The 27,842-nt window shown below is 41.0% G+C and overlaps 1 protein-coding gene across 16 annotated transcripts in view; it reads right to left on the bottom strand.

The window, feature by feature from the left end:
• ACYP2 (acylphosphatase 2) overlaps positions 1 to 27,842 on the bottom strand; it is a 247,932-nt gene that overhangs the window by 131,552 nt on the left and 88,538 nt on the right. For 10 of the 16 annotated variants that reach the window (XM_025467078.3, XM_049115516.1, XM_049115508.1 and 7 more), the window contains one exon: positions 415 to 431. In XM_025467078.3, the coding sequence (XP_025322863.1) occupies positions 415 to 431 (17 nt within the window). Of the gene's footprint in view, positions 1 to 414; positions 432 to 12,842; positions 13,041 to 27,842 lie in introns of those variants that run through there. The other 6 variants (XM_049115513.1, XM_025467143.3, XM_049115506.1 and 3 more) reach the window with 5 other exon arrangements.

The following is a 27,842-nucleotide window of genomic DNA, read 5'->3' as shown; positions in this document are numbered from 1 at the left end:
TAAGGAGTCTCAACTTCTAAAAACCTTTATGCAACATGAGCACTTTTCATTGTGCAATTCAAGATATAGACATTTGCCTGGCAGTTTTCTTCCATCCAGAACAAGGGGCAGATCCCATATTTTATATTCAGCGTACCTAACCAGAATGTTTAATTTGATTATCCCAGTAGAGGTGCTTTTGAAATTCATACAAAACATTAGCTACAAACTAGGCAGGCTGTAACGTTTTTGATATACTACTTTTAAAAGACAACTTTAATAAAAAAATTCTCAAGCAGTAATTTGGAAGAAATACAAATAGTTCATTTACTGTCAAGGATAGAAAATAAGCAGTAGACTAGCATTAAATAGAAAACTGCTCTATCTCTGTAAATAGAAATAATAAATAGAAAAAATAGCAAAAAATTGACTTACCATTCTGAAGCAAACACCTGTATAAAAAAGAAATAAAAAGAAATGTCAGTTTGTCTACCTTTAAAAACATTATGTATTTCCTGACCTTTCATTTACTTTATTAAATAGTAAGTAAATGAAATGAACAAAAATGTTCATATTTGTACATACTCAGAAAGTGTTTTTTAAATTATTTTCTTTTAAAATAAAAACAGAAAAGGCTATTTTTGCAGAAACCTAGTAATATTCTGAAACCAAAGAATCATGAAAAGCCACACTGCATATTCATTCTTTTTCAAAAGGATAAATAAAACAAAATACTTATTACCACGGACAGTTAAGTATATTTGACATACAATTTACCCATCCTCAGCTTTTAGAATTCCTTTTTTAAATGCAAGGACTAAATTCAAATTTGAATGCAATAAAACATTTCTGTTTTTATTTTAATTCCATATTCTGGAAAAACCCAAACTATGGGACAGAAAACGAATCAGCAGTTGCCAAGGGCTGGGGGAAGGAATGCTGTAGAGAGGCAAGAGAGAGCTTACTGGAGTGAAGGCACTGCCCTGCATCTCAACTGCGGTGGTTGCTACATGACTATATGTGTTTTTCAAAACTCATTAAACTGTACACTAAAAAGTGTGAATGTTACTGAACTTAAATTACACAACTGACAAAGAAAAGTTTAAATACATTGGGAAATCGTAAGTGATAGATCAAACCAACATCCAAAGAGGTCAAAAGATGGAGCCTATCCATACAACAGTGGAGCCTACTTAAAAAGATCCAGAAGGATCGATGGCTTAGATAATGTTGTGCATTGTGTAAGCAGATCCATAATAACAGGGGGTGTCAACTGTTTCCTGATGATAAGCATATTGTGGTATCAAACGAATATGAAGAGAAAGAGGAGTAAGGTGATAAAGACAGGATATATCACAAATGGAATTTTTATAGGGCTATAAAAATATTTTAAAAGATACATGTAAAAGGAGGAGAAACGATGAGTGGCAAGGATTGATCTGAAGGGGAGTCAGAAAGGCAATTTGTTACACAGACGGAAGGAAAGACAACAGCTTGTAGATATGCAAGGAACTGGAAGAAAAACCACAGAGCAACTTCAGCTAAGGCCGACCATGGAGGAGAGAGGGACAGAACAGGAGAGAACACAGGCAGGTCTGTGAAAAGTGTGCAGCCTTTTATTTGTAAGCTTGAGAGGATCCCAAAGGACGCTGGCCAGGAAGGTGGGCTGCTTGGGCCTGGGATGAGCTGTGCCCATTCCCCTGAGGTCCTCAACAGCCAGCAGCCCCCTATGATGTCAGCATTAGGAAAAGCAGGCCTGGCAACTGAAGTAAACAGAAATTGGAAACATCTGGTCCAGCTCTTGCCTATTCAACGAGTAGCCCAATGCCTGGCAGCGCCAACAGAGCTGGGGTCTCAGCTCATCTTCTTATCCTCAGGCCCTACCCCAGCCCTACAGAGGCAGAAACTGCAGGTGAAGTCCTGGAATCTGGTCTCCACAGGCTCTCCAGGTGGTTCCCACGCCCACTGAAATGTAGAACCAGTGGGTGGCGTTACCTTAATGGAAGGCCTGGGAAAGGTCTGCAAAGGATCTTGATTTCACATCAAGAATTGCAACATAAAGGGAAAAGTCTCGTAGGGTATCTCAGATCTGATGCACGACGACCGGTTGACGTCGTTCCAATCATGTTGGCAATAAATCACGTTCCCTCACCTATTTTACAAGTCAGCAGCACTACAGGAGAGGAGCTGCAGACAATGAAAAGGCAAAAACCCCTCCCCTGTGCCCTCCTTGGACCTGGTGCTGGAGCAGCCCAGGCAACCGGTCACTTATTTGCCACTTAGTTACATATTCAGAACCATGTCACTACACTCACTTTACAAATTATTTCTAGCCCCAAACTTCATTTAAGACTTAAAAGAAAATAAAAAAAAAAAGTTGATTCTGTTTCAACTATCTCTAGAAAAATGAGTAATGCCCCAAACTTCATTTAAGACTTAAAAGAAAAAAGAAGTTGATTCTGTTTCAACTATCTCTAGAAAAATGGGTAATAGTGTTTTTATGCCCTAGTCCAAATTATCATGAACTCTCAACAGCTTCCTTAACTAGCCCTCCTGCTTCTAGCTCTGCCCTTCTGCAGTCTACTCTCTATAAAACACCCAAGGTGATATTCCTTTCTTAAGTAAATGTCCTATCACTTTCTTCTTCCCCAGCCTAAAACCCTCCACTGGCCGGCCATTGTACCCAAAAGGTGTCCTACTTGCCACAGCCTCTGGACCCCGCCTGATGAGTCTACCTCATATTTTAGGACTGCCCTCTTTGCTTGCTCCATTTCGCCAAATTTGCCTGCTTCGTGCTCTTCAACATGCCAAGCATATTCCTGTCTCACAGCCTTTGCATGTACTATTCTCTCTGCCTGAAATGCTCTTCCCCCTTCTTCTCACTGCTAACTCCATTTCATTATTCATGTCTCTGCACAATGTCATCTCCTTAGAAATATTGATGATGGATAGTTGGCAGAAAGCCAGTCAGGGACAAGGGGGCCCACCCTAAGAGGAAACCACCCTTAAAAGGATTTTACACTACCCTGGAAGGAGCCCTCCACCCCTTCCCATGTGATAGGTAGATGACAAAAACTTGATTGGGTGACAGGCGAATAGGTTAATCAGATTAAAACAGCCTGCCGACAGGCCTATAAACTCTAAGCCGTAGACTTAGAAACTCTGCTGGCAACCCTCTCGGGTCCTCTCCCTCTTCAGGAGCTCTGTACTATCACTAGGTAAGTTTTGTTTTAGTCTCACTCCATAAGCTTTGCTCGGCTGCCCCCCACTCTTCCTCTGGTCTACCTCTACATTCTTCAAAGTGGCATGACCAAGAACCATAGGCACTAAAGGAAAAGAAATCCTGTAACAACATGTCCCCTGACCAATTCATCTAAAACAGCAATGCATCCCATATGTTTCCTATATATGCAAAGTACTGATTACCATGTGACATTACAAAGGTGATATTCCTTTCTTAAGTAAATGTTTACTTTCTAAAATTTCCTGTCTTCCCTATAAGTTCCATTAGGGCATGATTTTTTTCTGTCTTGTTCAACACATGTTCCTGGCACCTAGATAAGAGCTTGGCACGTAGCTGTTGAATAATGAATGAAAGATAAACCAGCTGATAAATATTTAAGTGAACTATTTAACTCTTCTGCAATAATTCATTACTAATATTGCAAATATACATATAAGTATATTGATTAGACTTTAAGTCTCATTCAAAGTGATAATAAATTTATTGCATTCCAGAGCTAGAAGGAATCTCAAGAATTCTATGTTGATTCTAGCAGAACTTTACGTAAATGATAATACACAGTGTCATAAAAATTAGTAATGGGAAATTTTACTAAAACGGAGTCAGGAGGTTTCAGCAGGAGGAGCTCTCACACCCTATGACTCAGTCCACTGCATACCCAACAGGAAGTGAGGAACATGACCTTACAGCGGCTTGACCTTGAAGATGGATCCTACTCTACTACTCCAACCTAAGGAAGAAAGGCTTTCCTTACCTCCCTCCACCCCCTGCCTCTCCTGGTCCCCCTCACCCCCACAATGCTCAGCCAATGAGAAGCCACCATACTCGGAATTCCCAGTTTACCCCAAGTCTTGATGGAGACTTGAGTCCAGTTTACTGGACTTTCCTTTTATTCACAACAGCCTTCCTTGGCACCTGGGTGGCTTAGTCAGTCAAGCTTCTGCCTTGAGCTCAGGTCATGATCTCGGGGTCCTGGATTGAGTCCCGCATCAGGCTCCCTGCTCAGCTAGGAGTCTGCTTCTCCTTATACCCTTCCTCCCTGCTCACACACTCTCTCTCTCAAATAAGTAAATAAAATATTTAAAAAATAATAATAACAGCCTTCCCAATATACCCCTTTTCTCCTTAAAAAAGCATGCCTCTCCTTTGTTGCCCCGACTCTTCCAAGGTTATGTGCCACCTTGTTTATTCTCTTTTATTCCCAAATAAACTATTTTTTTGCTTGTGAAATACCTGGCAGTTTTACTTTTAAAGTTAACAGTACGTGTATACACACATATTTAGTATATAATATAAAGGATAGCACGAAGCCACTAGATCATGCCTAAGTTGACAAAACCAGAAATACTAATATCAGCATGTTTTATAAATAAAGACAGAACAACCACAAGAATGGAAAAACAAAACGGTTAAATTGGTCATCTTATAGAACTTACAGGATTTGAGATAAAAGCCTGGAGCAGGATCTGGTGGCTCTATTTATAATTATGAGTGATAAGGGCACACACAAATTTATTGAACAAATCCTAAAACAGTAGAACTAAAGGACTACCATTTAAATTTAAGAGATATAATTTTAGGCTAAGTGCATACAGCTTGACAAACTGGGTAGAAAACGGAAGTGATGCCCATGACTGTAGGCAGTGACAGAGGGATGAAAAGCCTAAGACTGAAATAAATCAGGTATGAAAAGATTCAATACGGACTTAACAGAAACTTAGCTTGTCTTGGCTATAGATCTAATGTTTTGAGGTTGACAACCATGGAGATCAAAGATTTCCTGAACTATGTCCTACTACCTGGGAATGAATGTAATAATTACTCTGTTAAATTTCTTTAATATACGAATTATGGGTGGTAGACAGTGCTAGCTGCCTACACAAAATCCATTCTCCCTTTTACCTTTCTAAAAGGCTCTGATTTTACTTAGGCATGTTGCCTTTCTAGATTTCCCATCTTCCTTGTAAGAAAAGATGTGAGCCACGTCACTGGTTGAGGGCTTCAGGAAACCTTGTTGACAGGACTGGCTCAGCCAGTGGTTTCATCCTTATAACCTCCCTCTTCCTGAAGGGTGAATATCATGCATTCATTAACGGAATATAGGGTGTATATCTGTAGGGTGAATATCATGTATTCATATGTGGAATATAGGGTGAATGTCATATATCCATCATATATCATGATGGAGCTAGAGCAGCCTTCTTGAAACCATGAGGAAAAGGCCAAAAACATCGCAGTGGCCTCAGCCCTGATCCCCCTGAAGGGAATGAGGAATGATTGCTAAAGGGCAATGTGACAGAGGGGTTCTTTTTAGGGTGGTGGAAATGTTCTGGAATTAGATAGTGGTGATGGGTACAAAAACATGACTACTGGAAAAAAAATCACTGTATATTTAGTATGCTTTGAATACTTTGAAAGGGTGAGTTTAGGGGTGCCTGGGTGGCTCAGTGGGTTAAGCATCTCTCTTCGGCTCAGGTCACAATCTCAGGGTCCTGGGATAGAGACTTGAGTCCATGCAAGGATCCTTGCTCAGCTAGGAGCCCGCTTTTCCTTCTCTCTCCCTACTTGCGCTCTCTCTCTCGCTATGTCTGTCGCTATCTCTGTCTCTCTCAAATAAATAAAGAAAATCTTAAATAAATATTTAAATGAACAAGCGAGTTTAATAGTGTGTGAATTATATCTCAATTTTTTAAAATATCACAATAAATAATAAATAAATAAATAAATAAATAAATAAATAAATAAATAAATAAATAAATAAATAAAAATGGCAAAGAAGAAGGAAAGCCGAAGACAGGCCTGTGGTGTAGGCCCTCCTGCCTCTATCTGTAGAATGGGGGCAGGCAATCTCCCACTTCGGTCACCATACCACCTCTCTGACTTTTCCTATCGTCCCACAACAAAAACACTCTGGGGGAACAGGTCATCTGGAAGAACTCAAATGGTTGAGCTCTCTCTGGACTTTACAACCTATTTCTAGAGGAGAAAGCTTCTTCGCCTCCATGACAGTTCCTTCTTTGAGGAAGAATAGCCATTAGTGTGACACTCCTGGCCACCGTACCCTGTCCCTACTCCTCCTCAGGGACCTGCAGTGATTTATCTAATTGGTGAGTTCACAAGGAGAAGCAAGCACAGCCCAGGTGCTCCCTCTTCTTCCTTCTGGGAGCGAGTTTCTCTCAGGATCACATCTTCCCACTCCCTTGTTAGGGGAGCCCTGCCTGTACCCCGGTGAGTGTGTTTGGTTCCGCAGCAGAGACTATCGTCAAGTCCACCTACCTGCAGATTCATACCACGTTCCCCAAACTCTGCTTTCCTCTTTGTCTTGTCAATAGCTCACATAATGGAGGGGGGTATTATTTCTTAGGCCCCTTCACCACAACCCTTATTTTAAAGGCTTACAAGGAATGTGCATCAAGACGGGTCAGGACCTCCAGCCCATTAACTTTGTGAGGCAGTGAACCGTGCGAGAATTACCCATTCAAAGCTCCATAATCCACTAGGAATTTTCTCAGAATCCTTGAGAGTCCTCTTCCCTAGTTTGAAGCACATTGTGCAAGAGAGGAAGGTCCGTATAGAAAGAAAAAAGCAAACGTGGAGATGGATTTTCTGCAGTTTACCGGGCCTGGCTAGAACACAGCATTTCTTGGGATTGGGCCTGTGTTGGGAGAGATGCTTCTATGGGCTTTTATGGCCTCTCCGCACCACTTCCACTTCACTTGTTAAAGAGAAGGGAAGCTGATAAGACAAATGCACGTTTTTTCCAGATACACACCACCCTGGAAACTGGGACAGACATCAGCCCCTTCAGTTCTGAAAGGTTCCAAACACAATATGTTGCTGAGCTGAGGCTCAATTGGCCTCAACTGTGTAAAGATGTGTCAGCGAGAACCTCTGAGGTATATACTTGCAAAGCAAATCTTACTTTAAATTCACAAAGAAACCGTGACGTTTAAAGAAATCATGATGAGGGACGCCTCAGAGGCTGAGGTGGCTCAGAGGTTGAGCATCTACCTTTGGTTGAGGTTGTGATCCTGGAATCCTGGGATCTAGTCCCACATCAGGCTCCCTGGAGGGAGCCTGCTTCTCCCTCTGCCTCTCTCTCTCTCTGTGTCTCTCATGAATAAATAAATAAAATCTTAAAAGAAAAGAAACCATGATGAATTTTAAACAGCATCCTTTCATGTAAAATCAAATTTTTACATTATAATGTACCCCTTCATCTGGGATCTGACTGCATGTGTCAATTTTGAATGCAGGAAGTCATCCAGTCACTACCATACACAGCAGCCCTGGAACATCTTTATTTTTTAGAAAGACCTTCCTTTAACCTTTCACCCTCCATACACAGTCTGTCCCCTGGAGCCACACACCATGGCATCTTTCAAATTGTTGAAACAGCCGTCACACTACTGTTTCTTCTCCAAGCCAACTATCCCCAAGCACTTCGATTTAATTGAAGACACTTTTGAAGTCCCCACCAGAAGCACAGCTGCAGAGGCTATAAAAACAAGCCATCAGCTTGACCTTGAAAATACTACCCTTTTTGTCTAGTAAGAGGCACGGATATGTACACAAATAATTGTAGTTGAAAGCAGAATGGATTAAACGAGAAGTAAAAACAAGAAATAGAACAGGACTAGAAATGAAATGCTATAGGAACAAAAATAAGCAAGGGAATCAGACCTCACTTATTAACGATATTTATGTTTCTGGACTTTAGGTACTAACATTTTCAACCTCTAAAACACAGCTTTTCCCGTCTACATAAGAAAAAATGTGTACACTCAGATCATGTGGTGTCTGACAAAGCTATTTAATAACTCATCCTGATTTTTATCGTAAGCAATCTTAAAGAAAAGTATTTATGTCTGTAGGTCAATAAGCTACTCCTATTCTAAATCTGACTTAATATCGTCAAAAATAAACTGTTAAATTCCTAAAGCACAGGTAAACCAACAGATGGCCACAATCCATTTCTATGACTGTCATTAATATTCACCTGAGAGCTGGTAAAGCATCAAAGCATCCATACACAGCTTAATCAACTTCCCTTTCAAATTTTCAGATTATTCCAGATCCTTTGTAATTAAAGATTTATAGGAACATTTTAAGCCATGCCACGGCTATGACTGCTCTAAAATCACAGAAGGTCAGTCCCCTGCTCCCCTATCCCTTATCCCAAAGCCTCCAGTGTAACAAATTGGTGGGGGAAACACATGGAGCTTCTTGGGAACATGGAAATTAAAATGTAGAGGATGGAAAGGGGGGGCAGGGAGTAACTTCACAGGGGAGAAACCTGACAAACACTATCTCGGCGGGTGATGAAGGTTAACATCAACAGTGATAGTCACAGGGATAGTACGTACCCTTGATATAGTGTAAAGGGAATGGCATTCTCTCTGTGGTCTTCCTCCCGATAACCCATAACCCTGGGCTTATTGTGACAAAAATACCAGACAAATCCCAAGTGGGGGGCTTTCTACAAAGTACCTGATCTCAAAGTATTCCTCAAGACTGCCGAAATCCCTGAAAATGAGGGGAGTCTACAAAACTGTCACAGCTTACAGAAGCCTAAGGAGACCAGATGACTAAATGTAAAGCGGTATCCTAGATGAATCCTGGAACAGAAAGAGGACTCTAGATTAAAAACTAAAAAAATCTGAATAAAATATAGACTCTAGTTAATAATAATGTACCAGTATTGGCTCACCAGTTGTGACAAATGTACCATACTAGTGTAAGATGTTAATTAAAGAAACTGAATGTAGGGTATACAGGAATTCCCTACAGCATCTTCCAACTTTTCTATAAATCTTAAACTATTCTAAAATGAAACATTTTTTTTTTAAAGGTAGAGGAAGAGAAGCAGCCTTGGAAAGCAACAGCAACCAAGGGCTCTATATGGAAACTTTGCAGAGGCACCTGAGAAGTGAATCCACTGTTGGTAATATCATTCCTATAAGTGTATTTTCCTGAATTTCAAACAACCAAGTTATGAACTAGTCTTGGAATACAATCTGTAAATTAGGCCATGGGTATCTGAGAATAAGGCAGGTAGTACCTGGCCTCTAGAATATTCTGACTGCCTTTTGTCACCAAGGATGTCTTAAATTCAAACGTTCTAAACAGAAATATAACAAATCTTGTTTTTGGTTGGAAAATATTTTCTGTCATAAACTTCTTCAAGCCAGGTTAATTCATTGACCAATTATCCATCAGGACAATTAAATCATTTTCCACATCTTCCGTGTTCATGTTTATCTCACTGAAACCATCTTCACTGGGAATATTTTCCATTTAAATATTTTACTGACAATTTTATCTATCAATCTATGTTTTGTACACATTAAATATTCCCAAGTGGGGAGCTTTCTACAAAGTACCTAATCTCCAAGTATTCCTCAAGACTGCTGAAATCCCTGAAAATGAGGTGAGTCTACAAAACTACAGCTACTTCCATTGTAAATTTATTTTCATAGCCGTTATTTCTAGCAAGCCAGTTTTCACTAAGATTTTATTATTCCATACTTTCAAAAGTTAAATTTGCAATGTTCCATCTAATTATTATCCATGTTATATTAAAACTAAATTTTATTTGTTATCATTGTCAATCATGTCTACATAATCATTATGACTCAGACAAGAGGCTAATAGTTTGTATTTATTTCTTAGGTAATCCATGAGAAAATGGTGAGTTTTGTGAGACAGAGATACATACTGATACAGAAATAGTGGCAGTGTCAGCAAGCAACAGAGAGAGAGGGAGGTCTGATTGCTTACAGACCAGGTCAAACCTCCCTGGAGCCAAAAGCACCTTACAAATGTCCTCAGGGTTATCCAGAATGGTCCACATGGCTGAGTCCAAATGTCCTGCAGCAGTGTATATATGTGTTTGGTGCTTAGGTTAGGAAGAAGACAAATAAAGGTGGAAAAGTACTAAAAGGAGAATCGATAGATTGTAACGATGAAAAGCATGGGCTCTGGTGTCAGACTGTTAAGGTTCAAATCCCAGGGCCACCACTTAACTCAATGTGTAACCTGGGAAAGTTACTTCTCTATGCCTCAATTTCTCCACCTGTTAAATGAGGAAAATATTGAGGTCACGGGGTTGAGAATTAAATGAGACAACCCATGTTAAACATTGAGTACAGAGCTTGACACAAATGTCACTGTATGTGTGTGCAAACACGTGATTGTGAAATTGTCTTACATACTACTACTTAGACGCCTTGATAAATGAATAGTATGCATGTACTCTTCCATTTAATAAACTGCAAACTATGGGAGTTAGCCCTAAAGCCGATCTTTTAAATCCCATTGTTCATATGCAGTACATTTTTCTTTCTTACATTTGTAATGCTACCCAAAATTGATCGTCATATAGCAAATAATCACCATGGGCACAAAAGTATAAATATATTGTTAAAATCAATAGAAATACATTATGTATTAACAGAAAAACACTGCATAATGGAAAAGTGCAGGTTTTCGAATTTAAGAGATGCAGGATCAAATCCCATTTGTCAACTAAGGACTTGTCAAAGTTAGCCAACCTCTCTGTAGCTGTTTTCTGATTGTGGAAACAGGAATAAGACATAGACCTCACAAAATTGTGATGAGGATTAAGAAAACCATAATAAGATGTTCAGCACATGGAATGTACCCCATAAATGCCACACATGTGCATATGCATGTGCGCACGTGCACATGCACAGACACACACTCCTTACCTACTGCCATTTCTGTCCAAAGGTCCCAAGATTTTGTCAGGTGGTCTCTGCCACCATTTTCATATTTTATGTCCTGTGTTTCCAATGACTTATTGTGGCAGTTTTCAATCCAGAATACCAGATCCTTGGGTGTACCCAAACACTTTCTGCCATGGATAATTTCAAGAAAATCAATTTCCAGATCTTCAGCATTCACATGTATTCTTTCCTGACACAGGCCTGAGAAAACACCTGTGGTCTGAAATCGTTTTCCTTTCCTATCTCCTTTTTCACAACCATTCTTTGAAAGGAAAACCCATCTGTTTACAAAAGGCATACTCTTACCCATCTCTACACTTACCCTGTACCTCACCCCAAAGTCTAAAAACCTCTAGAGTACCAAAACAGAGCACACTTCCTTTAATCAAGGTCTCATAAACACCCCACCTTTCTCAAGAAATAAATTGCCAATACAAATTTTCCTTTTAAGTTGAATAATGTTTATCATGTCTTTAAACGTATTTTTATTATTTTCACGAACTGTGTTCCAATAATAATGACAGTGGCAACTCAAACCAGAAGGGAGAAAAAAATAGAGCTTTACAGTCAAAGAGAATTTTTCAAAATCTATCTAAATGTATGCGTGTGTATGTGTCCACATACATACTACCCATATGGACTGCAAAAACAGCTTGATAGGGTGATCAATAAGAAATTCTCACGCATAACAACGGGATAAAATTCTGTGGCGGAATTAGAATGGAAATCAGACTCAAAAAATCAAACTCCTTGGGGATTCCTGGGTGGCTCAGCGGTTCGGTGCCTGCTTTTGGCCCAGGGCGTGATCCTGGAGTCCCAGGATCGAGTCCCGCATCCGGCTCCCTGCATGAGGCCTGCTTCTCCCTCTGCCTGTGTCTCTGCCTCTCTCTCTCTCTCTCTATGTCTATCATGACTAAATAGATAAAATCTTAAAAAAAAAAAAAAACTGAACTCCAATAAAAAAAATATACAAAAAAAAAATCAAACCCAAAGAGAAAAAGGTATGATGCAAAATCTCCCAACGTTAAAAAGCTTTAATTTAAATGAATAATAGTGAATATTAAATCACTAGCATATTTATATCTCACTGCATAAAACTTCAGAGGGATTTAACATTTTCATTTAGAAATAACAACAGTAAAAACAAGCCAGACATGACATACTTTGCAACTTAAAGTTATCATGAAACAAAAATTAGATACCTTAGGTCTTTTTTTAAAAATTTATTTATGATAGTCACAGAGAGAGAGAGAGAGAGGCAGAGACATAGGCAGAGGGAGAAGCAGGCTCCATGCACCGGGAGCCCGACGTGGGATTTGATCCCGGGTCTCCAGGATCGCGCCCTGGGCCAAAGGCAGGCGCCAAACCGCTGCGCCACCCAGGGATCCCCCAACTTAGGTCTTTTAAGAACTACATGGGGCCGAAAAAAAGAACTGTCCCCTCCGGGAGGGCGACCCTCAGACGTCAATCACCCAGATGTCCTTTCTGAAACTCAAGTCGGGCGCAGGACTTCCAGGGCCACGAAACGGGGACCCCTAGGGCGAAGGCCTCGCTTCCTCCGCCCACAGCTTCCCCGCCCCCTCCGGGCCCCGCCCCCTCCGGGCCCCGCCCCCTCCGGGCCCCGCCCCCTCCGGGCCCCGCCCCTCCCGCTGCGGTCGCCGCTCCCTCCCCTCCCCCCCGCGCTCCGGCGCAGGCGCGCTGCGCTCCCTTCCCACCCGCGGCTGCTGTGTCACGGCCGAGCGGAAGTCCGGGCCGCGGCGGTGCGGGCTGGGGGCTGGGGGCTGGGGGCGGGGGGCGGGGGGCGCTGCTGGACGCTCTCCCGCCGCCCCCTCACGCGTCCCGGGGCGCCCGCTGCGGGGCCGGGCGCCTACCCTGCACTCTGCCGAACACCTCGTAGTCCACGGACTTGAGCGGCCTGGCGGCAGACATGGCGGCGGCTAGTCCTGTGCGGAGGAGCCGGAGCGGGGCTCGGCACGCGGCGGCGGCGGCGGCGGCCGGGGGAGGGCGGGCGCGCATGGGGCCTGTCGGCGTGGCCCGCGCGTGTCACCGGCCCGGGACGCGAGCGCGCCGGGGTCACGTCGGAGGCGGCGGGGAGCCGGCGGGCGCTGGCAGCCCCCCCCCCCGCCCCCCCGCGTCGGCCCCGGCGCAGCCCTCGGCGCGGGCACAGCAGCGCCAACGCCAACGCCAACGCCGGCGGCGCCCGTCTGCCCGTCTGCCCGTCGCCCCTCGCCGGGCGGGGCTGTTGTGCCGTGGAAGCCCTGCGGGCCGCGGGGCCGGGGCCCTGGGCCAGCGAGCGACTCCTTCCTCAGCGTTTAGGCGACTGCCAAGTCTGTTGGGCGATTTTAAGCCAGTTCTCAGCTGCGTCCTCTCCGCCTTTTCTGTGGGGTCAGAAAGGTTTGGGGCCTGAATCCGTCTCCCAGGCGGATTGTGCTATTTTCTGGGACGAAACTTTAAAAATCTACCCTGTTCTGTGCTAGTGGAAACGGGGAGGAAAGGAAGTCTCGTCTGCTGTTCACTCCCATAGCTCTTTTTTTTTTTTTTTTTTTTAATGGTCTTGATTATTGTTCAACAATATCCCAGTCGCCTACAAGGTTCAGGCCCTTGGTGAGCTGTCATGAAGTCTTCGTTTAAAGCAGCCCATCACATGGCTTCTCGCCTTTTGGCTAAGATCAAGTGGAAAGCAACCCATCACTCCAAGGAACCTGGAATCTGCCGCCTTCCAGAATTCCAAGTCTTTCCGCTTGTGAGGATTTGCATTTCTCAACCTATTTGTTGGCTTCAATACCTTTGCATATTTCTCTGCATCTGGCCAGAGAGTTAAAATAATCCCCTGCAATCTGATTTTCAGTATTATGTGCCAGCTCTATTAGGGAACACCAAAAATCATCTAAGATTTGGATGAGAATTTGGTTCAAACATTTTAAAGTAAAATAGAATCTGGAAGTGCTAATCCAGGTAATTTCACGTCATGAAGATCCTGATTGATTGCGGAGACCTCACAATTTGTGTCTTCTTCTTACCTCCCTTCCAGTTTATTCCCTGCAGACTCTAGAATACACATAGATCTTAGTATCATTCTTTTCAGTGACATCTCTTCACAGTCTCTGCATTGCATTTTGAATAAAACTGAAGGTCTTCACCCTCCACTAACCTCTTATTACCTGCTTATCCCCATCTATAGGTTATTCTATAGTTTATAGGTAACCTATACTCAAGGCACTTTGAATTATTCAGCTCTCTGAACATAAGCTGACCTTTAAAAAAAAAAAATCTTTGGTCTTGGATATTTCCTCCTACTCCCAGATCTTCCTCTATCCTGTTTAGTTGCAAATACTTACCAGATTTCATCCTAATTATTTAGTGTCTTCCTGCTAGTACTGTGCCTCCCAAGAAGTAAAAGTCAAATTGGGTTGAGATCCTGCCACTATCTAATCACTGATAAGGTTGACGTTGACATTTTTCTCCACATTTACCCAAGAGTAACCCTGCCAATTATTATGTAGCTTTATTGTAATTTTAGAAATGCTATAGCAACAATTGACATTTGCTTAGCTAAAAAATTTTCTGTCTGCCAACTACAGAACATTAGCAAACAGACATTTTTATGTACTGTTTCGGCATGGATTGCCAATACTATGTGATTCTAAGACTTTAAAAATTTTTAGCAAACGTTGCTAATACTTTAATATTAAGTAATACAAACATCTACGCGCAGAGAAATTTTTTTAAATAGGACAAAATCATCTATACCCTTAACATAATCATCATTTGTGTATTCTCTTATACATATATTTTAATTAGTTAAAATCAGTATAAACTTAACCTTTATTCTTTCTTTTTCCATATTATAGTCTTTCCAATTAATATTTTATTAATTTCATGATATTCTGTTGAGTATAACCATAAGTTTACATATTAATTCCCAGTTGTTACACACCGTTTTTTCTAATTTTTCATTACTATAAAAAATATTGTGAAGAAAAGAGTCATGCACATAGCTTCCTTCCCATATTTTTTAATTACTCAGGATAGAAGTTAGAATACCCAAACTGTATAAATGTGTATTATTCTTGATACATATTCCCAAGTGGTTTTTCAAAAGGCTGCACCAATTTCAATACACCACCACCAACACTGAGGGTATGACTTTTTGGCTTCTCATGCAAACAAATCTAAGTAAGTGCTTCACATACAATACACGATTCAATTAGAAGAAAAGTTTTCATTGTGTGACCTGAGCAATAGCCTTTAAATAACTAGGCTTTGTGTTACTGCTGGTTGAAATTAAAACCTAGCAAAATCATTCCATTTCTTGAACCCTTTGAGACAAAGGGTTTGTGTGTGATGTAGGATGATGTTTTAGGTAATATACAGAAAAGGAAAATCCTGCCTGCATAATATGAGTCTAAAAAATTACCAAGCCCCAGAACCTGTGACCTAGGGAGAGACAATATAGTCTCTGTACCCCCAACAGAGACTTTTGAGGAGATCCCACCTACATATCTCTAATTCATCATCACAAAGGATCGGTTGATGTTTATAGCAGCAATGTCCACAATAGCCAAACTGTGGAAGGAGCCTTGGTGTCCGTCGAAAGATGAATGGATAAGAAGATGTGGTCTATGTATGCAATGGAATATTACTCAGCCATTAGGAACGACGAATACCCACCATTTGCTTCAATGTGGATGGAACTGAAGGGTATTATGCTGAGTGAAGTAAGTCAATTGGAGAAGGACAAACATTGTATGTTCTCATTCATTTGGGGAATATAAATAATAATGAAAGGGAATATAAGGGAAGGGAGAAGAAATGGGTAGGAAATATCAGAAAGGGAGACAGAACATAAAGACTCCTAACTCTGGGAAACGAACTAGGGGTGGTGGAAGGGGAGGTGGGCGGGGGGTGGGGGTGAATGGGTGACGGGCACTGAGGTGGGCACTTGACAGGATGAGCACTGGGTATTATTCTATATGTTGGCAAATTCAACACCAATAAAAAATTTATAAAAATAAAAGATTAAAAAAAAAAAAAGGATCGGTTGAGAGTGATTCTTAGAGTGATTTCTCAGAAATTTGACATTAAGTTCTAGCTAATTTCAGGGACAACTTAAAATTACTTTATCCATCAACATATTTCTACCATTGAAATAGTTTTATAATCGTTATGTTTAAAGAGTAGGAGCCGTGGGTTGGGTGTTGGGGTAACTGGGTGTCGGGCACTGAGGAGGGCACTTGATGGGATGAGCACTGGGTGTTATACTATATGTTGGCAAATTGAATTTAAATTTTAAAAATTTAATTAAAATAATAAAAAAAGCAGAAGTCAACAATACAAACTGTTAACTACCACAATTAAAGAGGCCTAAACAACTTGATTCCCTCATGGAAGAAATAGTTTATAGACAAAGAAATGGTTGGACAATTACTACTAAACTGGATTCAAGATCATTAGAGGCCAGACTATTAGTCAGATGAGAAAGTAGTTAGTTTCCCAGAAGAGGCTTTAATCTCATTACAATTTATCAGAAAATTGCTTAAGCATTTTATCAGGAAAGCATATTTCTTCTCAGAAGGAAATTCTGTCCCAGGTTTGAACCAATTTTTCTTTATCACAGTCCAATTTGATATTCAAAACTCAGAAGTACATTTGCCATTAAAATCACTTCCCTCTCCTAGCTTGGTGGTGCTTAGGCTAGAGAGGGGAGAAGGCATTTTTTTTTATTTTTAATTTTTATTTATTCATGAGAGACACAGAGAGACAGAGAGAGGCAGAGACACAGGCAGAGGGAGAAGCAGGCTCCATGCAGGGACCCGACGTGGGACTCGATCCCGGGACTCCAGGATCAGGCCCTGGGCTGAAGGCGGCGCTAAACCGCTGAGCCACCAAGACTGCCACTGGGGCTGCCCGAGAGGGCATGGTTGATACCTCCCTACCTCAGTTTCTCTCTGCCTAGATGAGAATTAGAAGGAACTCATACTTTTGGAATCCAGTTTGGGCTCTCCAGGATTGGTGATTCTATTCACAGCTGATTAGTTCTTTTGAAAGAATGTTTCTGGGGGAGACTCAGAGCTTTTCCTCACCAGAAATTCCTGACTTTTCCTCTCTTGATGGACAATACCTACACTTCAGCTGTGCATCCACACCCCTATCCCAACTTCTGTATCAAATGCTATACCTCCAACCCCTTTCTGCTGAGAGACTACCCCTCAGCAAGAAGGATGCATGAGTGGGATCCCTTTTACAATGAACACGGGACCAGATCCCTTGTTCTAGTAACATCTAATGGTGGGAACTCCTATCTCTGCCCTACCACTGAGAGAAGTTGCAGTGTGCTCTGAATTTGCCTCTTTCTGTGGTCTTGGCAGGCAACATTCAGGAATCACCAGCCTTTCCTCTTTACTTTCTGCAGGTATGGGCCAAATACCAGTCCCTTCTACCTCCAACAAGTAAATGCCAAGCTCTCAAAAAAGGGGGTTCTTGTAAGACCCTCTCAGTAGACATGTGATTTCTCTCTCCATAGTGGGAGAGGGGAGAACAGGGAAAGCCATTGCTCTCCAATCACTTTCCTGGAAGAAATCCTCTCAAGCCTGAGTGGAAGTTGGGCTAAAGATCTTAAAGCTGGTTTTAAAAACCTCTTTTAAATGGCATGATAGTGCAGTACCTCATCTTGAAATGAGGGTATAACTATTGTTTTTAGTCTCAGGTCTCAGCTAAATCTGAGACAAAAGTCTCATTTCTCAACTCAACAGAATTCAATATATAAACCCTGTTTGGATCTTGATTTGAAATTACTAGTTCAACAAGACATTTTTGAGACCAATGAGGAAATCTGAACACAAGTTGACTATTAAATATTATAGCATTATCATTGTTAATGTAACCATTACATTACATTGTTCCCCTCTCCCACATGCATGCATGCTCTTTCTCTCTCTCTCAAATAAATCTTATTTGAGAGAAAGAGAGCAAGCGCATGAGATGGGGAAGGGGCAGAGGCAGAGGGAGAAGCAGACTCTCTGCTGAGCAGGGAGCCTGATGTGAGACTTGATCCCCAGGATCCTGGGATCAGACTAAGTCCAAGGCTCATCTACTGAGCCACCCAGGTGCTCCTATAAAATTTAAAATTTAAAAGAGTCCATTTATATTCTATAAAATATCCAATCAATATTCCTTAAAACTGTCAAGGTCATGAAAAACGGTGAAAGCCTGAGAAACAACCAAGAGGAGCCTAAGGAGGCATGTTGGTTAAAGGTAATGTGTATTCTGGATGGGATTCTGAAACAGAAAAAGGAATTTAGGTAAAAACTGAGGACATCTGAATAAAGTGTGAACTTTAGTGAAACAGTAAGGTATCAATAACTGGTTCCTCAAAACTGTGCCAAGTGTATGACAGTAATGAAGATATTAATAATAGGGGAAGCTAGATGCAAGGTATAGGAGAACTCTGCACTATCTGCATAATAGCTTCTATATCTAAAACTGTTCTAGAACTAAACATTTACTTTTTAAAAGTCCATTTTAATATCCTGTTATATATTTCATAATAACATAATTTCTCACTGTAGTGCATGAACAGAATAATTTAAAATTTTTTTAACTATTTCAGTAAATGGGCGCATGATTTAAATTTTTGTAATTCCTAAGTCAAGCTAACATAGGACTAAACAGTTGACTTTCAAAGCACTAAATAAGATCTTAACTGGTATAAAGAAGCACAAATAGATACTTAAGTATAGTAATCCCTCAATTAATGAAAAGAAACATAGTCCACTTCCAGAAGAAGAAAATGTATAAAACGCATAAGAACATGTCTAGATGTGAAGAAACAGTTTGGGAAAATGCCATTATGCTTAGCCCTGAATGCTTTAGAAAACAGGAAATACACATCCGTATGTCTTGACTAAGGAAAGGATACAGTTAAGATTAGATTAAGAGAGAACTAATCATAGATACTGCTGCTTGGATGCATTCCAGAGGCAACAAATGGCAAAGCCAGGTATTGAACAGAGTATGCCCAGGCTCTGAGCTATAGCACCAAGATCAGGAAGGGGAGAGGGGACAGACACTAACTCAGAAAAAAGTAGGCAGGACTGGCCCTTCCCTTCCTAATACTTCTCAAGCACAGACTTCAGCCAGTCTCAGATTTGCTTTTCCTAAGGAAGGAAGCAAGGAGCCTATCTGGGCAAGACATTCTTTCTGATTCCTCCTTAGTTTATATACACCCCTCCACAAAAGCATGTGCACAAGTGCACACATGCACACGCTTATTCCCTGAGAGGTATAAATCTCCATTACCCTCAAATCTGGGCTAGTAACATCAAGGCGCTCTCCTATCTTTAAAACAAATCTATTTCCTGATGCCTTTGGTAGATAACTGGATTGATATACAACATCCATTTCCATCTCTTTCTAGCTTACTTTCCTGCTCTGTAGAGCTGGAAAGGTTAAAGCGACATCCCACAAACATTCTTGCAATTCAGATTCCTTATGTGATAGAGGATCAACCATCGGAAGTACCGCGCTAGATGCAGAGGGAGGACGTGAGTGAGGTGGAGGCCATCTGCTGCTGGTTCTGTGATAAGCACAACCACAGAGGAGTTTAGTTTCTCTGTGGTGGTGTTAACTGAGATCACAGTGACTGCAGCTTCTTGGGCACCAGGAGGCAGACTGCAGGACATCCATCTTACTAGTGAATATCATAGCAAGTGTGGCAGGTTCTGGAGTCACTATGCCCTGGATGTGGCAGTTTCTAGACCATGGCAGCTTCTTGATGGCGGCAGGGGAGACATAATTTCAAAGCCAGCGGCTTCTCGATTCAGCACATTTCTTGATTGCAAAAGAATCAGTAGCTCCCTTGGTGGTCCAGTGCTGCAGTGAGGGTCAATCCTGAAACCTCAGCCTCAAAGTGGTTCTCAACCCTATCTGCACATTAGAATCACCAGGGGAGCCTACTAATTATACACATACACATGCTCCCCCAGAAGTTTTGATTCAATATGTCTGCAGTAGATTCCAGGATCTATATTCTTAAAATCAACCCAGATGCTTGGGGTCTGAAGCTAAAGCTGAGAACCACTGACCCAGAGACTCTTTCATTAGCCCCCCCAGCAACTCCATAAGCCATTTAATACCCAGTGTTAAATCCATTTCTGTTTAAACTGTCTAGAATGGATTATTTTTTCTGTAACTGAACCATGACCAATGCAATGCCTGGAGACAAAATCTTCACAATAGGCGTAGATCAAAGTTTAAGCAGAATGAAAGTTCAAATACCACCCACCCTCCTGTCAATAAAGAAGCATTAAAATTTTCAGTGCTTACGAAGAGAAGGCAGAAAAAAAACGTAAGAAAAAACAAGCTAAGAATGGTAATAAAACTAAGCCTAGAGTTTTAAAATAAAACTTGCTGTTGAGAGATTATAGCATAAAGATTTAGGCACCCTATCCATATTCTGTAAACGAGTTACGTCACGCTCATTTATTTTCATTGTCTACTTGCTTTGCAGCTGTGGTTTTTATTTTGAAAGAAAGTTAATGAAATAATAAATTAAAAAGCACCCTTTTCAAAGCCCAAATTGTTTAAATGAACTACAATTTCTGATCTGTTGCTGCCACCTACCATCTGTCCAGGGCAAGGCAGGCCATGTGGTTGTGACAATCCTTCGGGAATGTCAGGAGCAGCTAAGTTCTCTTCCTATCAGTGTCACACTTCTAAAATACTTTTAGGTGCATACTGAACCCTTAAATGAGAAGCAGTTTAAGTGTTGTGAGGCCTCTTTACTCAACAGATCACTTAAATACAAAAGTATCATGACCCTGAATTACTATTAGGTATGGGCATTTAGGAAAAGCAAAACTACAACATTCCTTCAGTAAATGCTGATTGAACTACTATGTACGAGGCATCATGGTTTACAGTCCACTCATCTGCTGCATCCTTTAAGTTAACTCCCTTTAAAGATCATTTGTATCGGGGATATCTTGTTATACTAATAAGATGCTGATTACCTGGGCATAGAAAACTTTTTTGCAACATGGAAATTTTTCATCTAGAATGATTTACTTTTCACTACCACTTATAAAATCTTGTCTTAAAAGGTTGATAACAAAATAAAGGGTTGATAATTATGGTGAATATAATAAATTGTCAATAATTCAGCACTTAAAACATATTTGGCTGATTGAATATGCACAATTTCCCTTTGAGTGAATCAATAGAACACTAAATTACATTTGCAGTAACATTTTACACGTATTAAGAACACTTTTACATACCAGCTCCTATTTGACACTTACAGTAACCCTGAGAACTAAGCACAGCAGGGCTATTTCAGAGACAGGGAAATAGCCTCAGAACATCTAATGGATTGCCCTAGATCACCCAGGAACAGAACTCCACCTAGAACCTGCCCTTCAAACATCAACTGAGTTCCTCAATCAGGTCAGCCCTGAGACCAACATCCAGATGAATGAGGCAATAAATCTCATATCTTGCTTAAACTAGCATGTATTAAATCTCTGTCATTGTAACCAAGAGGCCAAACACACCTATATTATTTATATTTGTCCTAATATAACTGAGATGTTGATTTCCCTAAAATCAAAAATAATAATACCCAGCATTATTGATGATGTGCCAAAATAAAAACTCTCACACACAGCTAGTGTTTGGATACAAACATTTTATAATTTGACTGTCAACCTCAAAAGCCTAAAAAATTACACATACTTGGAGGAGAGAGAAAGAGATGACGCAGGTGGAACGCAAGGGATCTTTAGAGTAGCAGAACTAATCTGCATGATACTGTAATGATGAATACACAGCATTATACATTTGTCAGAACCCAGAGACCCATACAATACAACACACAAAGTTAAACCTGATGTAAAATAGGAACATCAGTTACTAATAAAGTATCAATATTCATTCATCTATCTTAACCACAAAGGTACCACACTGATGTGAGATATTAATAATAGGGGAAACTGGGTGGGAGCAGGTGGGTATAGGAAAGCTCTCTATATTTTCTGCTTAATTCTTCTGTTGTCCTAAAACTGCTATAAGAAGTAAAGTGCAGGGTGCCTGGGTGGCTCACTCAGTTAAGTGTCTGCCTTTGGTTGGGGTCATGATCCCGGGGTCCTGGGATTGAGCCCCATGTTGGGTTCCCTGCTTCTCCCTCTCCCTCTGCGCACTCTCTCTCTCTCTCTCTCTCTCACTCTCACTCTCTCACTCTATCTCTCTCTGTCTCAAATAAATAAAATCTTTAAAAAAAGAAGTAAAGTGCATAATTTTTAAGGAAAGAAAGAATTAACACATGCATTACCCAGCAGTTCTGCAGTACAAATTTATCCCAAGGAAAAAATTGGACAGGGATGCAAAGACATGAATACAGCAGTTGTCATTGCAAAGTTGTTTGTTACAGTAAAAGATTAGAACTGGAATCTATTCAAATATCCATCAGTTTTTAAAGGTTACATAATTCCTAGGTAGTCTTAGAGAATGCTGATGTTGATCAGGGCTTCTTACCTAGAGTTCAGGATGGTCTGCAAGGTTCAAATGCTGACTCTCTCGTGGAGCCACTTGTGGGTTCTTTGGGTGCCCTGTGAGGCCCTGTCACCCCGAAGCTGCCTGATGTAGGGAGTGCTATTAAAGGCAGCAGTGGTACTTGGAAATTCCCTCACCCTGCTAGATCTTCTTTGGACAACTGCTTCCAAGAGAGCTTAAGCCCTAGTACCTTTCACTCCTTAAAAACCCTCTAAAGCCTCGTAGAACCTACAAAATCCAAACTTCCTGGCATGATATTTTTGACCTTCCATTACATGGTTGAGTTGACTGTTCCAGCCTCATTTCCCATTCACAAGGGGCTATTTTTTTAGTACTAGGTACTTTTGGGATCCCTGGGTGGCTCAGTGGGTTAACGCCTGCCTTTGGCCCAGGGCGTGATCCTGGAATCCTGGGATCAAGTCCCACATCGGGCTCTCTGCATGGAGCCTGCTTCTCCCTCTGCCTGTGTATCTGCCTCTCTCTCTGTCTCTCATGAATAAATAAATAAAATCTCTTAAAAAAAGATACTAGGTACTTTCCTCTATTATGGTTCAAAAAATAGTCCCTTATGAATAAGCCGATGATGGAATGGTCAATCCAAACCAGTTTCAAATACTATTCCTGTCGAGTACCAAATACAAAGCAAGTTAACATGTAGCATGATTTTGTGCAATTGGTGGAGTATAAAAAAAGGAGAATCTATTTTAACATGGCACTGGAGGACATTCTGTTAGGACAGGGGTTCTAACATTGACTGTATAAAGAGGAAATCAAAGGGTATTTTTTGGCTCCGCAGTGAAGTAAACCTGAAAAGCCATGGTAATGTAAATGGACATTTAATTTTTATAATTTAGAACAAACTAATAGACAAATCACAGAACGCAAACTTGTGACTACAAAAAAGAATGTTATCCAACCAGAAAATTTAAAACTAGATTTGCTGCCAATAGTTTGGGAAGTAAAAGGAAAGAAGAACAGGTGAAGAGGACCATTCAAGCATGAACATCCTCAATAAGATATGCTCTCCTGGTTGATGGAATGTCAGCTAGAGATTCAAGAATATCATCTGAAATCAAAGAGGTGGAAGAAACGGAGATTCATGACAAAATTATTTTGGGAGAAGAGAGGTAGTGGAGGAGAGAGGCAGGGCATGCAAGCTAAATTTGCACACATCATGATATCTATATCAAGAAACCCTCATCTAGAGATATCAAGGTAATCACGAAAAGAACTAAAAACAGAAACTGCTATAAGTAGTTACCTCCAGGGATCAAGTTAAAGGACACCACAAGGAAGCAATCAGTCAAACCCAGAATTTGGGACATTCCGCAAGATGACTTGACCTAGTTTCTCTAACAAATTGATGGTATGGGGGTAGAAATGAGTTATAGCATAAATGAAATTTAGGAGATGAAACAAATTCAATGTGGAGATTTCATTTGGGATCCTTATTAGAATGATTTTGAAACAATTTGAAAAAAATGATTAAGATTTGGACATAAGATGATGATAAAAGGAATTACTAATTCTGTTAGGTATAATAATGGCATGGAGGTTAAATTTTTAAATACTTTCATAGTTAGAGGCATCGCGAGGTATTTCTACATAAAATAACATGATCCCTGGGCGTTGCTTTAAAATACTCCAGTACCAACCTCCCATACCCTCAAAATACAGCAGGATAAACAAACAAGACTGGCCAAATGTTAATAACTGTACAATCAGGGTTCATGGGGTTCACTGTACCATTCTTTCTGCTTTTATGTATGTATATATGTTTGAAATTTTCCAAAATAACAGACTATTTTGTTTTTATTTCTATTTATTTATTTTAAAAGCAGGTGTTTCTGAAGAGTGTGATAGGGTTTGGGAAGCAGTGGAGCAAACAAGATTGTTTCATATTTAGGGACTCCTGGCTGGTTCAGTCAGAAAAGCATGCAACTTGGTCTCAGGTTCATGAGTTTGAGCACCACGTGGGATATAGAAATTACTTAAAATGGAAAAAAAAAAAACTATAGACATAATAAAAAAGTTTTAATATGTCAGAAGTGGATAAGTGCTATTAGAAAGAATAAAGTAGGGTAAGCTTGATAAAAAGAATTGAAGATTAACTTAAAAATCAAATCAAATCACCCTCCTCCTCAGTCTTCCTTCCGCGCCTATCAAAATCTTATTTTATTTTTCAGGACAACTTCAAGAGATCAGCCTTCATGAGGTCTTTCATCTACTGCCAGAATTAACTGCTCTTTTGTGTTCTCTAGTACATGGCTCGTAACATGGATTCTGTTCTTCCATATAATATATACATACTAATCCGGCTTTGCTGAGCATTTTCACTTTCATTATTTTGTTTATACCTCACAATACTCTTGCATAGCTTTTATTTCAATATCATGATTATTCCCACTTACCAGATAAGAAAACTAAGGCTCTGAAAGAATAAGTGCTCTAAACCAGATTAGCCAGACACAAAGTGTCTGAATTCCAGACCTCTGAATGCAAACGTTACTTCTTGACCTCACTCCGCTATCTCTCCATAATCAGTTGCTTCTAAGAGTCCTTTTTAATGTTCAAATTAGATTTGAATCAAAGTACTATTTGCACTTGACTTGAAATTAGTGATATGAATTAGTTCAGAAAATCTGAGGAGGAAAAGCAAGCCTCCTACCTAGGAAGTCCGCAGTGACTTTACAAGGACGCTACTTTGTTCGTCATTCCTATCTCTAGTTCTTCTAGAGGTTGCCTGTGGTAACTCTAGACAATATGCTCACACCTTTATATGTTGATCTTATCCCCTTTAGTATTATTTGCTGACTTTCTCCTATGAAAAGGGAGGCTTCTGCTCATTTGCATTGCCCTAACGTCTCAGATTAGGTCCCCCAGGACACTGACTCTGAGTCAGAGATTTGTGTGCAGGAGGCTTTGGTGACAACCCTTGGAGGAGTGAAGGTAACAGGATTGAACCACAGAGGAGACCTGCTGTGCTGCACCCCGCCATCGAGCAGTCTTTACATGTGAGCTGGGCGATGTAAAATTAGACACCTAAGAACCTCTCCAGAAAAGGACTTGCAGGAAGGTTGTCAGCAGTCAATATGTCTGACAACTGAAGAATGGACAGCTTGGCTCTCAAGCGGTTGGAGAGGTGAGCAGAACACCATGGCATCCATCACCACTCACCCCTACAGCACTCGGATTCATTTACTTCTTACAGTAAGTCCATTCTATTTGTAATTAGCTCCCTCAGATTTCTGGTTGGTTCCTTTGTTTGGAGAAACATAGGAAAATGTTGGTGAGTCAGGTTACACCCCTTGCCTCTGCAGGTGCTCTCAAAACCCCATCTGAGACACTCCATTTCCCTTCTCTGTTGCCAATTCCAGATTGGGGAATCTGGAATCCCCTCAGCTAGCACTTCTGCGGGTCTAAATGGCTTAGCTGGAGTGAGGGGGGGGTTGGGGGGGCGGAGAATCCTTGACCTACATTTCTGAGGGGTCTGAGTCAAAAAAGCCAGCTCTACTCAGATTAGGTCGGCTGCATTGCCTACTTACCATCAAAACTGGGCAGGTGAGAAAGAAGAGATGCCCTGGATCAGCCTGGTGCCCTCCAGGAAGCTGACGTCTCATCCTCTCCTGATGATCAGCGCCTATTACCCCTTCACTATTCCTTGCCTGTCCTATGGGGTTTCCTTCCCTGTTCATCTCTCTTCCACATCTCACATACTTACAGGTGCCTCTAATACAGCTCCAATCCATTGTCCCCTAGGACCACAAATTCAACATCTTCAAAACTAAATCAATTTTTTCTCACTCCTAAACCTGTTCTTCTGCTTTCATCCATCCAGCTCCTGTGCTGGGAACCTGATTTATAACCTCCACCTCCCTCCCCTGTAGATCTACCAAGCTCTGTAAATTGTGCCTCCTACACGGCTTTTAAAGTCATTCTCATTCTCCTTCCCCACGGTCACTAGCTTTACTCAGGGACCCATTATTTCTCACCTGGTTTTATAAAAAACCTCTCAACTGCTCTTTCTCCATTCTCCCCTATACCCCTCCCACCCACATCATACCACATCTTTCAAAAAGGCATGTCATTCATTTCACTGCTTAAAATTCTTTTCATGTTTAGGGCTTTTCACAGCTTGGTCCCTCCCCCTTCTCCATTCACTCCCTCTGCATCCCCTCCCACTCCCACTTGTCACTTGCAGGTGCCCAAAGATGACAGACCCCCTTCATGCCCTTATGCCTTCACACACTTTTCCTCTTGTCAGACTACTTTTCTTTGGAAATTTGCTTCACTCCATCCATGACTCTCCTGATAGGTAGGATCAGGTGCTTCTCCCCCCGTGGTCACATTGCAATTCTTCTGCCCCCTTTTTAGGACACTCATCCCATTATGTGCAATTATTTGCCTTAGACACACAAATATATGTGACTGAAATATATAAAAAATTGCAATGGTCTTGTATTATATTCATTTGTGATCCTAGTGTTTTGCATTACTTTCAGAGTTCCTAGAAACAACAGATAACCAAAAAAACATTGAATGAAGGGCACCTGGGTGGCTCAGTGGTAGAGCATCTGCCTTCGGCTCAGGTTGTGATCCCAGAGTCCTGGAATGGAGTCCTGCATCAGGCTCCTGGCGGGGAACCTGCCTCTCCCTCTGCCTGTGTCTCTGCTCTCATGAATAAATAAATAAATAAAATCTTTAAAAAATAAAAAAAAAACCTTTAAAATATATTGAATAAATAAGTGAAATATACAAATGTTGTTTACAACATGATTCACCCGACCCACCACCAGCAATTGAGCTTATACTTCACATTGTTTCCCAACAGTGTTGACTGATGTTTGCTGACTGGCCCCTATTCTCTGGCCTGACCTCAAGATGACTGCCAAGATTTTATGTTCGTGGCCAAAGAATGAATAATTCTATTTTCCCTGGATGATGAACCAATGACTGTCTTTTGTTTTAGGGAAGTGACCACAAAAACTAAAACAAAATAAAGCATGCAAACTAAAAGAACGTTGGAGAAAAATCATCTCAACCGTGAGAGCTTACTTATCAATTACTTACTTATCCAGGACCTAGCACAATGGCTGAAATATAGTAGGCATTCAATAAACACTTGTTCAATGACTAGAGAAAGAAGAGGAAGGAATAACAAATGATGCCCCGGGAGTGATGCAAAGTTGTAGAAACCCATCAGAATAGTAGGAGGGAGAGAGATGAGCTCAGGTTTTAAGCAAATAAGTTGTAAGCTGGGCACCTGGACGGCTCAGTCAGTTAAGTGTCTGCCTTCAGCTCAGGTCATGATCTTGGGGTCCTGA

This window comes from Canis lupus, chromosome 10, assembly GCF_003254725.2.
Source record: "Canis lupus dingo isolate Sandy chromosome 10, ASM325472v2, whole genome shotgun sequence".
Taxonomy (NCBI): Eukaryota; Metazoa; Chordata; class Mammalia; order Carnivora; family Canidae; genus Canis; species Canis lupus.
This window is presented reverse-complemented; position numbering and strand designations above follow the sequence as displayed.